A 15,119-nucleotide genomic window follows, 5' to 3' on the forward strand; every position below is an offset into this window, starting at 1 on the left:
GATAGATCCTTTCTGAAAAAAAAAAAAAAAAAAAAAAAACAAAAACATGGACAAGAATCACACAGGATTAAATTATTTGGTGGGGTGGAGTGGAAGCAGAGGGAATGCAGAATAGTGCCACGCAAAGAACACTAGATTTGGAATCTAGGTTCCAATCTCGGTTCTGCCTTCTTTTTACTTTCAGAATGATCTGGAATGTCATCTCCCTTTTCTGGACTTCCATTTCCTCCTATGTAGAAACACAGGGTTAGAGTATCTGATATCTAAGTTCCTTTCTAGCTCTAGCTTTATGACCCAGTGATCTAATAAAGTTCAACTACTAATTATAGCTTTTCATGAGAATTATTTTAGAATTCTTATATAGATATGAAATTCTGCTTTTCAGAGGAGCCATTTTCATGAAAAACAACTTGTAGAAGACAGGATAAAGAAAAATGTTTTGGTAGTTTTTGTTATCAGTAGAATGTTCAAGTGAATATTTTCATTCCCACAATCAATGAACAAGCACTTATTAAATACCTGCTATATTACAGGCAATTTGCAGGGTAATATGAATACAAATATAAACAATGAAACAGTTGCTATTCTCATTACTATTTAAGTCCCTACTTAGCTTTAGCTGATTTAAGGTTTAATAGCTGGATTTTTTAAAAAAACACTGGTTTCTGGACAAAAATACTTTTTAAGTTTTAAAGCACCATATAAATGTGAGCTGTATTATTTTCATTGTGGAATGTGAATATGAATGAGTGAATTTAAAACCAAGTAAGCATTTTCTTCCCTCACTAAAACAGCAGTAATCCTGATATTACTATTATTGCTACTCTAACAACTGCTGATATTAATAATAATAGGACATTTGAATGCAAGTACAGAGATGCCATCTGCTAAACTATGGGAGGAAACTGTCTTCCTCATATATGGATTTTTAAAATATTTATGTTCCAGTGAGTATGTCTATTTCCATGAACAATTCTTCCATAATGGGGGGGGGTTTATTTTGTATGTTGTTTATAGGTGACATAGTAATAAATTTGTCATGCTAGAATTGTAAAATACTCATTTATCCTATTTTAGTGAAGTAGCCCTCATTTTATTGTTGGTTTCTTTTTTGTTACATATGGTGCTTAATTAATTGGAGGCTGGTGCACAGGGGACAGATGGATTATCCAAAAGACATGCTGACATGTTGTGTTTGATCATATTTAAATATTTTCTAGGCCCAGTGATGCTTTTTGATAAATTGAAATTTTTTATATAGCTTTCTTTCATTTGCCTCTAACTTTCATCTCATAAAGTTGTTGTTATACAAAATGATAATATAATATCTAGAAAGGAGGACCTACTTTGGTTTATAATACCTCATATTTATATAGTATTTTACTATTTATTTTATTCTCTAAAGTGCTTTCCCCAAAACAACCTTGTGAAATGGTTAATTTCAGTATTATCCTCATTTTACAGAAGAAGAAACTATAGCCCAGATAAAATTAATTGACTTTCTTAGTTATAACATTAGTTAATGTAAGAGCCAAGATTTTAAACTAAAATCTTTCTTTTTTATAATTTTTTGTTTGTTTTTGTTTTAAGTTTTTAGATCCAAATTCTATCCCTTTCTTCCTACCTTCCTGAGATGGTTAGCAATGTGATATAGATTATACATATGAAATTATGTAAAATATTTTCATAATAGCCATTTTGTGCAAAAAGAGAAACAGAGACAGCGAACAGAAAGAAAGACATATAGAGAAAGAAAACGTGAGAGACAGAGAGAGACAAAAATGAGAGAGTGATAGAGACAGACAGAGAAGAAGAGAGAGAAGGGGGATTCCTTTGGTTTGTTTGCAGACAATATCAGTTCTTTCTCCAGGGGCAAATAACATTTATTCATCGTGAGTTCTCAATGTAGATTTTTCAATATAGTCCTGTGCTCCTTCCATTATACCATATAGTCCTAAGGAAATCATGTTTCCACAGTGATCATTCACTCCATGAATGGAATAATTTACTTGCTTCATGCTGACCAGGACCATGACTAGGGAAAGGCAAGAAGAGCCTTTATTCAGGGCAATTAAGTGTCCAAGGGTAGGCAAGATAAAACTTTAAGGCAATGGAGTGGAGAAACTAGGAACAGAGATTAAAAAGCCAACTGACAGCATTTGTGTTTTTGTGGGCTAGGAGAGCCTATGTGACAGGTTCTTGTTAGAGGAACACTAATTTTTTTTGCAAGGTTCTTCAGATCTACTCTAGGATAACAGTATTAGCTGTAGAATAGTCACTGAGTTAGGAAAGGAGATTGACCCTGATTTAGCAAGTCTCTCCTCTCTCCTTTCACCTCAAAGGTTGCCTTCCACATTGCCACAAGTGATTTCTCCAAAAGCAACCCAGCCTTGCTTCATTGTACATTTTGTGGCCTGGGGAAAGAGAGGCAGTCCAGGGACCAGAATCAAGATTACAAGATGCCCCAGTTAAAACCCATTATTGTTTTTTGGATGGAGGTGGTATTTCTGCTGAGTGATCAAGGCTAAGGAAGATATTCAGCATTTCTTCATCTGCTGGTGAACTGTCCATTTCTAGGGATACATCTGTCTCTTCATTCCAGGACCCCACCCCCAGTTTTGCCCTCCCTATTTAAACTTTTGTGATGCCCAAAACATAGAAAATGGGAAAGAGGGCTTCCCTGTGAGGCAAGGTAGAAGATGTTTTAGAGGTAATATCCCAACCCTTTACCCATGCAAGTTAGGTAATTTTTTTTTTTCCTTAAAAAGTAGATATCTTCCTGGAGTTAACTAAGACAGGAGAGGAAAGGAATTCCTGAATTCCCCATCCCTAGTTTCCATAATTAAAGCTTTTATCTCCCAAGGAGCTTAAACCCAGGGACTACAAGGAATGAGATATAATTATGGGGTGCCCTTCCTACTTCCTGAGTCATCCATAATGCCAGGAATCCTTGCATGGAAGAGCCAGTTCTTTCTCTCCACAGAGGAAGGCCAAATTCTATTTACCTAGTTAAAAGCAAGGACTGCTAGAGGGAACAATGGACAGAACACTGGCCTGGAGTAAGGAAGACCTGAGTTTAAATCCAGTCTTAGATACTTCCTAGCTGTGTGACCCTGTTTGTCTTAGTTTCCTCAATTGCAAACCACTTTAATATTTTTGATTAAAAAAAAACAAACTAAATGGGCTTGCAAAGAGTCAAATATGATTGAACAAAAACAACAGCAAAGTTAAAAGCAATGGACTAGAAGTCAGGAGAACTAGGGTCTAGACCTTCCACTAACATTAACTTTGCTAGGTTTCCATTTCTTTCTCTTTAAAACAAAGGAGTTGGGCAAGCTGACCTCTCACTTCTTTATCTGATTCTATAGATTTCAGTTTCCTTTGATTCTACCTTAGCTCAGCTTCAGTAAGAACCTGAAGTAAGGGTTCATGAGTTTTCTCATATGCTCTTGGGCAAATAATATCCCTTCTTTGGGGGCTTCAACTTCCTTTTCTTTGAAATAATGTTCAACTGCCTAGATATCTCTCAAGTCTTTCCAGCTCTTAAAAATGATACTTTAGAGGTTTTATTCTTTCTTTTGTTTTTAGTGGTAGTGTGAAAGAAAAAGGAACAAAAGTACTTCTATAGTTGCTGGAAAAATCATCATTCCTACACAGCTTCCAGTCTTGAATAATTAGGCTTCTTGAAGCTTAAATGGGAAAGAATAACTGATCTTAGCATTTGGTCATCAAGAATAATGATGTAAATTAGAAGTTAATTCAATAGTCTGATTCCATAGTAGTAAAAGGATAGGCAGCCTGCTAGGCAATGGCTTCATACTATAGGAATCTTTGTCTACTCCCCCAATGAACTTTAACTATACACATTCAAAAAGAGCCAGATAGGCTTTAAAAAGGTTTTTCCTTTCTCCCTTCCATATCTTTTATAATTGCTATATTTCAAGAACGAATATTAAGCTCAATTATAGGTAGAAAAAAAGAAGGGGAAAATCATTCTGGAGAAAGATTTGCTAGTATGCAATCTGCTCATTATTCATTGCCCATGAAGAGTCTTCTGCCATATTGTAGGATATTCACATGATTCCTGGGATTCAAAACTGACATTTCTGAATATACATAAGTCTGGATCCATGCTGATTCCCATGCTGTCATTCTCTGCCCTAGAATCAGTTATTTATTTTCTTTTATTATCTGACATCTATTTACTACACAAATGAGTTAAGACATTTCCATGATGGGTTTCTGTGAGAAGAGATTTGTAACTCTGGCTAGCTCTTCAATTATAGCACTGCACAGATTGTCTATGTTTATGTGCCTATATTTTATTATTATTTTAGTTTTATAAATCAGTCGAATCTGTTATTAACACAATGTAACAATATGGACTCTAGTGGTCATACACTACAAAAATACATATAATTGGGATACAATTTTCTTGGTGATATGGTAAGTGTGTACATGTTTTGCTTTTTGAAATTGTTGCCAAAGTTAGTCTGAGTTCTACCTCTGTCAGTGGTCACAACTTGTGTATTTGCATGGCCAGCTAGGTGGCTAAGTGGATGAAATGCTAGGCCTGAAATCAGAAAGAGCTGAGGTCAAGTAGCCTTGTAAGGTAGGAGATCCTAGACAAATCACTTAATCTTTGTTTGTCTCACTTTCCTCACCTGTAAAATGGGGATAATGGCAATACCTACCTCCCAAGACTTTTGTGAAGATCAAATGAAATAATAATTGTAAAGCACAGTACCTGACACAGTGAATGTTGTATAAATGTTGGTCTTGTTATTGGTTTTATTATTGCTTTATTTTGAAATCTTTACTTTTCCACCTTTTCTTCTGCCTTGTCAAAACTTCCCAAGTACAATGTTTGCTTTTTTGTCTTTTCAATAGGTTTCTATGGTGTGTCAGTTGTGTTAATTCCACTGTTTTTATAACAGAATCTGAACACTAGCAAGAATTTTCTGGTTTGTTATAGCTACATTTTCGTTTGTTGTACAGCAGCTATTTTTTGAAATATTCTTAGGTTTGTATTTATAATGCTATGTTCATTTTTGATAGGTCATATTTAAAGACTATTTACTGAGGTGAAAACTCATAAAAATCATGATACTTTTATTTTCTTTTTCCAAATCCTCCATTAGATTGCAATTTTCATGAGGGCAAGACCATGTTCAATTATTTGCATTTAACCTAAGGGTCAGACTAATCCCTTGGAACTAATTTAATTTGAATAAAAATCTATTTTCAGATCATTTAATTGACTCCACCAAAAACTTAGAGCTTCTGAAGTTAACAGCCCTAGGGTTTTTAGTTGCTCACCAAACTAATAAACAACAGCAATAGCAACAACAATTCACATTTATATAATGCTTTAAAGTTTGCAAAGTACTAAATATATATATATACATATATACATATACATATATATATATACATATATATATATATGTTAATCAACTCATTTTAGTCTCACAACAAACTTGTGAAGTGGGACTTAAAAATATTCTTCATTTTTGGATGAGAAAACTAATGATGAAAGACTTAAGTGGTTGGCCAAAATAAGGTTTGACAGAGCTAGTGTATCTAAATAGTAAACATTTAATCAGAAGAGAAATAAATATTAAAGTAAAAAAAATATCAGCTACATTTTCAGATGAATACCTTTTAAAAAGGATTTTAAAATTCAGAGTCCTCTAAACTCATGCTGTTACTAGTAAATGTATGGGCTCAAATCCTTTCTAAAGCTGGAAAATACCCTTGTTTAGTTCCAGGGTATAGGACTTCCATGGATCTAGATAGAAGAGCATTTGCTTGTCTTGCTCCTTTCCATGCTCCTAGTTCTGTAACTCATCTTCTCTCTGTGTGGCTTCTGGTTGTGTTACATCCACACAGGATACACTAAACCCCATTTTCTCTGTGTTCACTACTCTTCCTCACATGGTCAGAAATAGTTCTTCCCTAGTCATGTTCTTTTATTATTAATTAATTTGATTTTTAATTTCTGGAATAAAATAAGCATTTATTAAAGTATACTAACAAAGATTACACCTGAAACTACAAATCTATTAAGTATGACTTGCTCTCTCAACATACAATATACAACAAAATTATAATGACATTTTCCCCTTTTTTCCCTCCCCTTAACCTGTCCCACAGATGTCTATCATTAGATACAAATAGACATATATATGTATATATTTATATAAATGTATATAAATAATTATTTTATACCTATTCTATTTATCAGTTCTTTCTCTGAATGCAGATAGCATCTTTCTGCATATGTCCTTTATAGTTAATTTGGGTATTTATAATGGTTAAAATGATTTATTCATTCAAAATTGTTCTTAAAACAATATTGCTGTTACTGAATACAATATTGTCTTGGTTCTGCTCATCTTGCTCTTCATTATTTCTTGCAAGTCTTTCCATGTTTTTCTATCATTGAGATCAGTATTTCTTATTGCACAGTAGTATTCCATAACAATCATCTATCACAATTTGTTCAGCCATTCCCAAATTGATGATCACCTTTGTAAGTTCTAAAGTGTTTTTAGCAGCCCTCTTCCCTGAAATTTTCAGGGAAGCCATAGCCATTTTTCCAGAATGGGAAACCAGGAAGAATCTCCCTTCCTTCTAACAACTCTAGAATGAAAAATTTCCCCTGTATTGAGCATTAAGGCAAGAGTATAGAAGTGTTTTTTTTTTGTTGTTGTTGTTTTTCAGTAGTAGGTCATAGACTCAGAAATCCACTTATGTTTTATCATGTTTTGTTTTGTTTGTTTTTTACTACTAATTAAACTAAGCCAAAAATGACATTGAAATCATTCAGATATGCAATGATGGGAATAAGTAGCTCCCTGTACTACACATATCATACTCCTCTACAACTTTATGCAAGTAACCAATTAAAACATTTTCCTAAAAATCTAAAATAGACCTAACATTTAGATCATTTCAGTAACATGTGGCCCTCAAACCATATATTGGATAGCTGGAAGATTAAAGAGATAATTGTAAATCAATGAGCCAATGGTGAATTTTAAGGCAAGATAAGTTGAACTTAAGGCTGGGTTTGGCTATCTGTAGTCATATGAAAAAAATGCTCTAAATCGCTATTAATCAGAGAAATGTAAATTAAGACAACTCTGAGGTCTCACTACACACTTCTCAGATTGACTAAAATTGCAGCAAATGATAATGATGAATGTTGGAGGGGATATGGGAAAACTGCCACACTAATACATTGTTGGTGGTATTGTGACTAGATCCAACCATTCTGGAGAGCAATTTGGAACTATGCCCAAAGGGCTATCAAACTATGCAAACTCTTTGATCCAGCACTATCTCTACTGGTCTTGTATTCCAAAGAAATCATAAAGGAGAGAAATATACCTACATGTATAAATATAGTATGGTAGCCTATTTTGTAGTGGCAAGAAACTGGAAGCAGAATAGATGCTCATCAGTTGGAGAGTGGCTGAATAAGTTAAGCATATGAAATTTTTGGAATATCATTATTATATAATAAATGATCAGCAAGATGATTTCAAAGGTACCTGAACTGATGTTGACTGAAGTGAGTAGAACCAGGAGATCATTATACATTAAGATGATACGATGATCAATTCTCTTGGCTCTTTTCAGCAATGTGATGATTCAGGCTAGTTCCAATGTTCTTGTGATGAAGAGAGCCATCTGCACCCAGAGAGAGGATTGTGGGAACTGATTGTGGATCACAACATAGCATTTTCACTCTTTTTGTTGTTGTTTGCTTGCATTTTATTTTCTTCATCATTTTTTTTCTTTTTGATTTGATTTTTCTTGTGTAGATTGATAATTATGGAAATCTGAATAGAAGAAATCCATGTTTAACAATAATAATAATAATAATAATAATAATAATAATAATAATAATAATAATAATAATAATAAAGACTGAGGGTTTGGGAAAGACTTTTGGAGTTGGCAACTTTGAGTATCAGAAAATGAGGTGAAGATAGAAATTTGTAATAATCTAAGAATGAAATAACCAGATCTATTGGAGATTTAGTTAATAGGAAGAACAGAAGGAAAAAATTTTAAAACTGATGCTATGTCAATGTAAGGTACCCATTAGCAAGTATATTGTTTATTTTAGTTCAAAAGACTTCTTTTTTGTTGTCAGTTTCTTTTTTATGGTTTTCTTTTCTTTTCTTTTCTTTTTTGAAAAGCAATTGGGGTTAAATGATTTGCCCAGGGTCACACAACTAGTATGAGTTTAATGTCTGTGATCAAATTTTAACTCATGTCCTCCCAAGTCCAGGGCTAGTGTTCTACCCACTGTGCCATCTAACAGCCCCATTTTGTTATAATTTTTACATACCAATTATATGTAAAATGAAATATGATATATATATATATATATGTATATATATATATATATATATAGTTAAGTGGCTATAGTGGACTTCTTATTCACAGGTTTCACAGAGTCATGTTTTTTAAACTTACAAAATTTTGGATGATAAGCTTTGGTTTCATGTATTTGCAATATATTGGAAACTTTCCAAAATAAATTGAATATGTTCTTCCAAAATTATTTTTTCAAATATCAATAAGTTGTTCTCATTTTAAAATTTTGCATCCAACTTCATTGTAAATTGTACATGGTCTTCGGTAATTTGATTCAGATATAATCCCTTGAGAGAGTCCAGCTGTCAGTTGTGTTAAGCCTTACATGAGCTTCTGGTTGGAAGGAGAAATGCAATAAGCAGAGAAGGCCTGTTCAACAGACCATTTTGGTTTTCTCCATCTCATATCCAAGATTTCTTTTGGCCATAAATCTTCTCTTGTGGTGATTAAACAGATTGATTCAAGCAGGACATTTGGATGAAATGTCATCCCAGGCTATAACTATTTTTCCATTAAGAACCCTTCACCTATGCATGATTGAACCAGTCTGTTTCTTCCCAAAATGGTGTTGACCTTGTTTAAATGAGGGCTAAACCTACTGTCATGAAAAGAAGTGTATAATTTGTAAAACCTATGCTGACAGGTTTGCATACTACTGTAAAAAAAGAAAGATTAAAATCAAGCATTTTTGAGATATCACTAATATAGTAAATTGTTACTGATTCTAAAATTCAATTTTGGAAAAGATAAGTAAAAATTACATTTTTTCAATGATTACTTATTAAGACCAAAGCATTATATATTAATTAAAGAATAAAACTGATTTAGTTAAAATACTATGGACTATTTTTAAAAGTTCATATCCATATCAATATAATAAAAATGTTTAGTTTGTGAAATATTATTATATTGTAAGAAGTAGTGAATATGAAGAATGAGTGATATAAATAGAACCAATGGCTGGTTCTATTTATATGTTGCAATGGCTGCAACAATATATGAAAAGATCACTGAAAGGAAGTAGAAGTCTGATAACTTTGAAAGTCAAGTTTCTGGAGAATCAATTATGAAACATACAATACCCTTAATAATAGAGAGTAAGACCACTAAAACGGAATATTTTAAGGAATATTATTTGGGACAGCTGTTTTGGATGCTTTGAGTTATTTTCTAACTTAAGAGATAGTTATATCTATGTGAAGTAGTAGTGGCACTGCCTAGAAAGTCTACTCACTCCTCTGAGAAATTGGAGTTGAAGTATTACCAATATTAAGCCGCTTAGTTCTCCTTTCCACACATATGGCTCTCTAAGGTTGGGGGCCAGGATATTTTGAACTCCAAAACTCTCTTTTCTTGCTATATAAAAAAGTAATATATTTATCTTTTGTCTCTGTCCTAAGGTAGTCAGTACTGTCTCCTAGAAAATATGAGAATGTGTGTGTTCCTGGGTTTTTTCTTCACTCTATATCCCCTCTGATTCCTGCTTTTTTTTTCGGGATGTCTTTGGAAAAATATGGAGTTTCCATATTAGTACTTTCATTTACTATCCAAAAAAGATGGGTTACTTCTCTTATAACAGTTCATTCTACAATGGTTCAGGAAAATTTTTTCATCCCTAATCACAATGAATCATAACTCACAATGCACCAAGAGACATATCTACATCCTCCAAAGGAAAATGCATCTCAAAGTAAGAAAAAAAGCTCACCATCTTATAAGTTTATCAAGCTTAATTGTATAAATATGTATACATATATTTGATTTAACATATACTGCTACCATGTTTAACAAATATTGGACTACTTGCCATCTAGGGGAAGGGGTGGGAGAAAATTGGAACACAAGGTTTTGCAAGTATTAATGTCAAAGAATTGTCCATGCATATGTTTTAAAAATTTTAATAAAAATTAAAATTAATTTTTATTCAGAACAAATATAAAAAAAATAAGTTCATCAAGATGATCAGAGTAATACTATGATAACTATGAGAGAACAGGTGACTGATAAACATAAGTTCAAAGAATAGTTTTATATTAAATCTCAAATATAACTCTCCATTAAAAGAATGTGGTTCAAGGAACTATGAATAGACTGTGATCAGTAGACTTTTTAATTTAAATTCTTACTTTTACTATTTATTTCTTGAGTAATTTTAAAATATTCATTAAAAATCCATTAAAATATCCATCTTAGCTTGGCCATGTGACAAAGTGAGAAAACAGCATTAGCTGTTTACAAGACATTAACAATGTTAAAAAAATATATCTATGGTCAGCATAAAATGTAAGTAATACATATATATGTTTTTCAATTTTCAAAGGGATTCTCCAAACAACATTTATTATATGTTATGATTGTTTTTCTTTCATTAGTTGAAAAAATACAGAGTCAATGGGATGAAGTCCAAGAACATCTTCAGAGGAGAAGACAGCAGCTGAATGAAATGCTAAAAGATTCTGCTCAATGGTTAGAATCCAAGAAAGAAGCTGAATGGACGCTGGAGAAGGCCAAAGCAAGGCTAGAGTCATGGAAAGAGATTCCTTACACAATGGAAGGAATCAGAAAACAATCCACAGAAATTAAGGTTGGTATCTGACATTATATAAAGTTATTGAAATTATAATATTGTTTGAAGCTGAAAGTTCATAAACAATCCATGTTAATGGGAATTTATCAAAGTTCTCTAATGAAAACTAATCCATTGATATAGTAGAATAGGGTAAGCTACAGAAGTGGAACAATTATGCTATCATAAAAGAATATTAATTTTAAGATGATCCAAATATTCCTCTTATCCTTTATCTTGTGTTTTCCATTCCATGTGGAACACAGTTGCACATCCCCTGAGAGAAGGCAGAAAGGGTCTTAGCCGATGTCTACCATCTGTCCTAAAGAACTTACCTCCATGCAGGGATTCTACCACTTGATGATGCTACCTCATCTCTAGGCTCCTCGAGCCTAGAAGAGATACTAAATGTTTCTCTGACTGCACCTTGTACCTTACATCTTCTGCTGTGTATAGCATATTCTCTGAGAAGACTCAAGGTTCTAAGACAGACATCTTCAATCTGTCCCAAAGTAGCAGCTACTTCCATCTCTGCCAGCTCCTGCTTCAGCTCCCATTTCCATATCCTGCTTCCAACTTCATCTCTCAACATGATTGTGGAGAGAAAATCCTAATGCAAAGAGGAGCAATGTTCTCACCTGTAGCGTGCTGTTGTCTCCAGGAGCTGCTGGATCGCTCTCTGGGAAGAGATCTGCTGTGTCTACTCAAATCTCTCAGACAGATTCTTCTTCCTGTAGTGAACCGTTGTCTCCAGGCAGTTGCTGTTAACTCTTGTCCTTAGAAGTGACTTCCCTTCCTGCAGAGAGCTCCGTCAAGCCTGATGCAATTCAGAGTCTTCCTCTTTCTCTGAGAGTCCTCTTCTTTTATTCTCCCAGAGAATGGGCGTGGGATAATGCAAGGGCTTCTGGGAAGAACCACCCCAGCCAATGAGCTTGCCCCCTCTATCAAGTCAACCTGAGTTCTCACCTTGTAATTGTCCAGAAAACCTGAATTCTCACCTTGTCACCATCCAGACAACCTCAGTTCTCACCTAGTAATCCCAACATCTCCCCCTTTCTTTTGATTTAGAACATAGGACAGTCATGACCTTGAAACATAAATCCATCAATATGGGAAGTATTACAGATAATTACATAAATTACATAAGCACATAGTAACATAGTAACATAACACATGCTAGAAGTATATAACATAATCATAATCATAAATTGAAAATTTATAAATGTCCATAAGTCCATTGTCCATTAGTCTCATCTTGTGTGAGGAAGTCCAATGATTCCTGCTGGTTTTAAAGTTCTTTAACAGTCTTTTTATTAGCCATGCTCTTTCGGTGTAAGATGTTTCTTAGATCTTCTCCTTTATTTTCAGGTCTTTCTCTTTTTCTATCTCTCTCCAGGTGCTTGTTGCCACCCATCTATTTCCTTCTTCATCTGTTTTCTTCTGTCTGTTAAAATACAAGCAAACCCTCTCTCCCAGGCAGTTAACCTACCTAATTTTCTTCTATTTACCACTTTCTAAATCTCTTCTCATCATCTGACAATTACATTGGAGTTGTTTGCACTGGGCACAGCCCTGTTGGTTTAAAAGGCCTGTATTCTCCCCAAGTGTAATCCATTTTTGCAATCTGATTGCCTTTTGACTGACTTATCAGGTAATCCCTTTCTGCCATGTGATTGCTTCTCTGCTGATTGATTAAATCAGAGTCCTGGCCTTCTAAAGGCTCTTTAGGTGTAACATCAGCTGCCATCATGCCCCAAGTCGTTTTTGCCTGGGGCCCTGGACCTGGGCCCCTCATCCCATTTCCCTGAATTAGTTTACACTCTGATGCCCAATGGAGTCCTCTATTGCATTTTGGACATGGGGTTTTAGGTCTTCTTTCACCCTGTCTTCTCACTGTATCTCCATACCTACACTGAGCTCTTAGATGTCCAATTTTTCCACATTGAAAACATCGCTGAGTTTCTCTAGAAGTCCCTTGCCAGGAGGGACCCTGTCTTTCCACATTCATCATTGTCCGGGTGTAAAAAGCATTTGTTCCCACTGTAGCACAGCGTCTTATAATCTCCTCTAAAGGAGCATCTTTGTCTAATCCCCATATAATTCTTTTGCAAATCTCATTGGCATTTTCCTTAGCCAGATGTCTGGTCATTATTTCTGTAGCTGCATTTTCTCCAATAGTTCTTTTGACAGCAGTTTGCAAACGTCCCACAAAATCTGCAAAAGGTTCATTGGGACCTTGCTGTATTTTAGTGAAAGCCTCTCCACGATCTTTCTGTCCAGGAAGGACACCCCAAGCTTTTATTGCAGCCTTAGCAATTTGTTCATATATTGTCATGGTATAATTAATCTGTTCCGAATTCTCTCCATATTGACCTTCACCAGCTAAGTGCTCAAAAGTGAATTGTGTGTTAACTCCTATTTCCAAATTGCATCTGACTTGAATTTTACATAATTCATGAAATTCCGCAAGCCATAATAAATTTTCTCCAGGTTCCAGACATATCCTTGCTATGGATTTCCAATCATTCGGGGTTAGGACTTCATAAGACAAACCATCTAGTAACATTTTGACATAAGCTGATGTAGCCCCATAAAGGGTACAACCTTTTTTCAAATCCTTAATTTTATTCAAATCTAAAGGTGCATATCTTCTCCTTTTATTACCTACAGAGTCAATATTTTCAATCACAGGATATGCATGTATAAAATCACTTATATCCTGTCCTTCTCTCTTAGCTTTAACCAATGCTTTTTCTAATCTTGTCATAGGCTTAGGCTGCTTCACAGGCAATTCTGTTTGTGTTTCTGCCTCTTCCTCTCCTCCTTCTTGCTCCACCCATGAAGGGTTAATTGAGGGAGGAGATGGGAGGTGCTCCTGTTGCTCAGAATTGTACTTAACTTCATTGTTATCTGATTCATCCTTTTCACCTAGTCCCTGTTCGGGCGCCAAATTGCGAAGGTCTGGTCTAGCTCCTCTTGTCAGGATAAGCAAAAGTCCTGGCCCCACGTTGGGCGCCAATTGTAGCGTGCTGTTGTCTCCAGGAGCTGCTGGATCGCTCTCTGGGAAGAGATCTGCTGTGTCTACTCAAATCTCTCAGACAGATTCTTCTTCCTGTAGTGAACCGTTGTCTCCAGGCAGTTGCTGTTAACTCTTGTCCTTAGAAGTGACTTCCCTTCCTGCAGAGAGCTCCGTCAAGCCTGATGCAATTCAGAGTCTTCCTCTTTCTCTGAGAGTCCTCTTCTTTTATTCTCCCAGAGAATGGGCGTGGGATAATGCAAGGGCTTCTGGGAAGAACCACCCCAGCCAATGAGCTTGCCCCCTCTATCAAGTCAACCTGAGTTCTCACCTTGTAATTGTCCAGAAAACCTGAATTCTCACCTTGTCACCATCCAGACAACCTCAGTTCTCACCTAGTAATCCCAACACTCACCTATACAGGTTAAACTTTCCTCTCCTATTATACCCTTTCCTGCCTAACCTCTTCCTTTCAGAGAGAGTAGGAAGAATGAAGCAAGATCTACTTACTGATCATGTGCCGCCCTCTTCATATTGCACGTATATACAGTTTAACATCTTACATTATTTTGATAAAGGAGTAGCACCCTCCACTCAACGATGAATATTCTCATAACTTGTTATATTCTTTACATCCCACTGATTCTGAATCTTCTAAAACCTATTCCCAATCTTCCCACCTCCCTGTATTCCAGCCCAAACATTAAACCAAACACAATCCAGGTCTTCCAACCATGTCCTGTGGAATGTCTATTCCATATGAAACAAGCTTCCCCTTATCCTAAACTTTTCTTCTCCCACTCTCTCTCCTAGCTATTGACTTTCCTGATGAAATAGCCTCTCTACTCCCCCCTTTTTTATTACTGGATATATCTTCACTCATTCCCACTGGCTCACTGGTTGTGATGGAAGAGATGTAATGCTTCTTGTTCCTCCATTTTATTCACACACAAAGATAGTCATATCCTTAATCTCATCATTACCCACAAAGATACCACTTCCAAGTTCAAGAATTTTATTATCTACTTATCCAACTAGAATAAATTGATTTTTTGCCTTTCCCTCTGCTTTCCCTCATTGTTCACACTATGACCTTTAATCTATTAAACCCTCAATTCTCTCCCAGTTCATTGCTTCTGAACT

General features: G+C 35.1%; 1 protein-coding gene across 1 annotated transcript in view; it reads left to right on the plus strand.

Annotated features, from left to right (window-relative positions):
• DMD (dystrophin) overlaps positions 1 to 15,119 on the plus strand; it is a 2,117,885-nt gene that overhangs the window by 1,541,270 nt on the left and 561,496 nt on the right. The window contains 1 exon segment of the mRNA XM_074300855.1: positions 10,767 to 10,978. Coding sequence (XP_074156956.1) covers positions 10,767 to 10,978 — 212 coding nt within the window.

This window comes from Sminthopsis crassicaudata, chromosome 3 (genome assembly GCF_048593235.1).
Source record: "Sminthopsis crassicaudata isolate SCR6 chromosome 3, ASM4859323v1, whole genome shotgun sequence".
In the NCBI taxonomy this organism is placed as follows: Eukaryota; Metazoa; Chordata; class Mammalia; order Dasyuromorphia; family Dasyuridae; genus Sminthopsis; species Sminthopsis crassicaudata.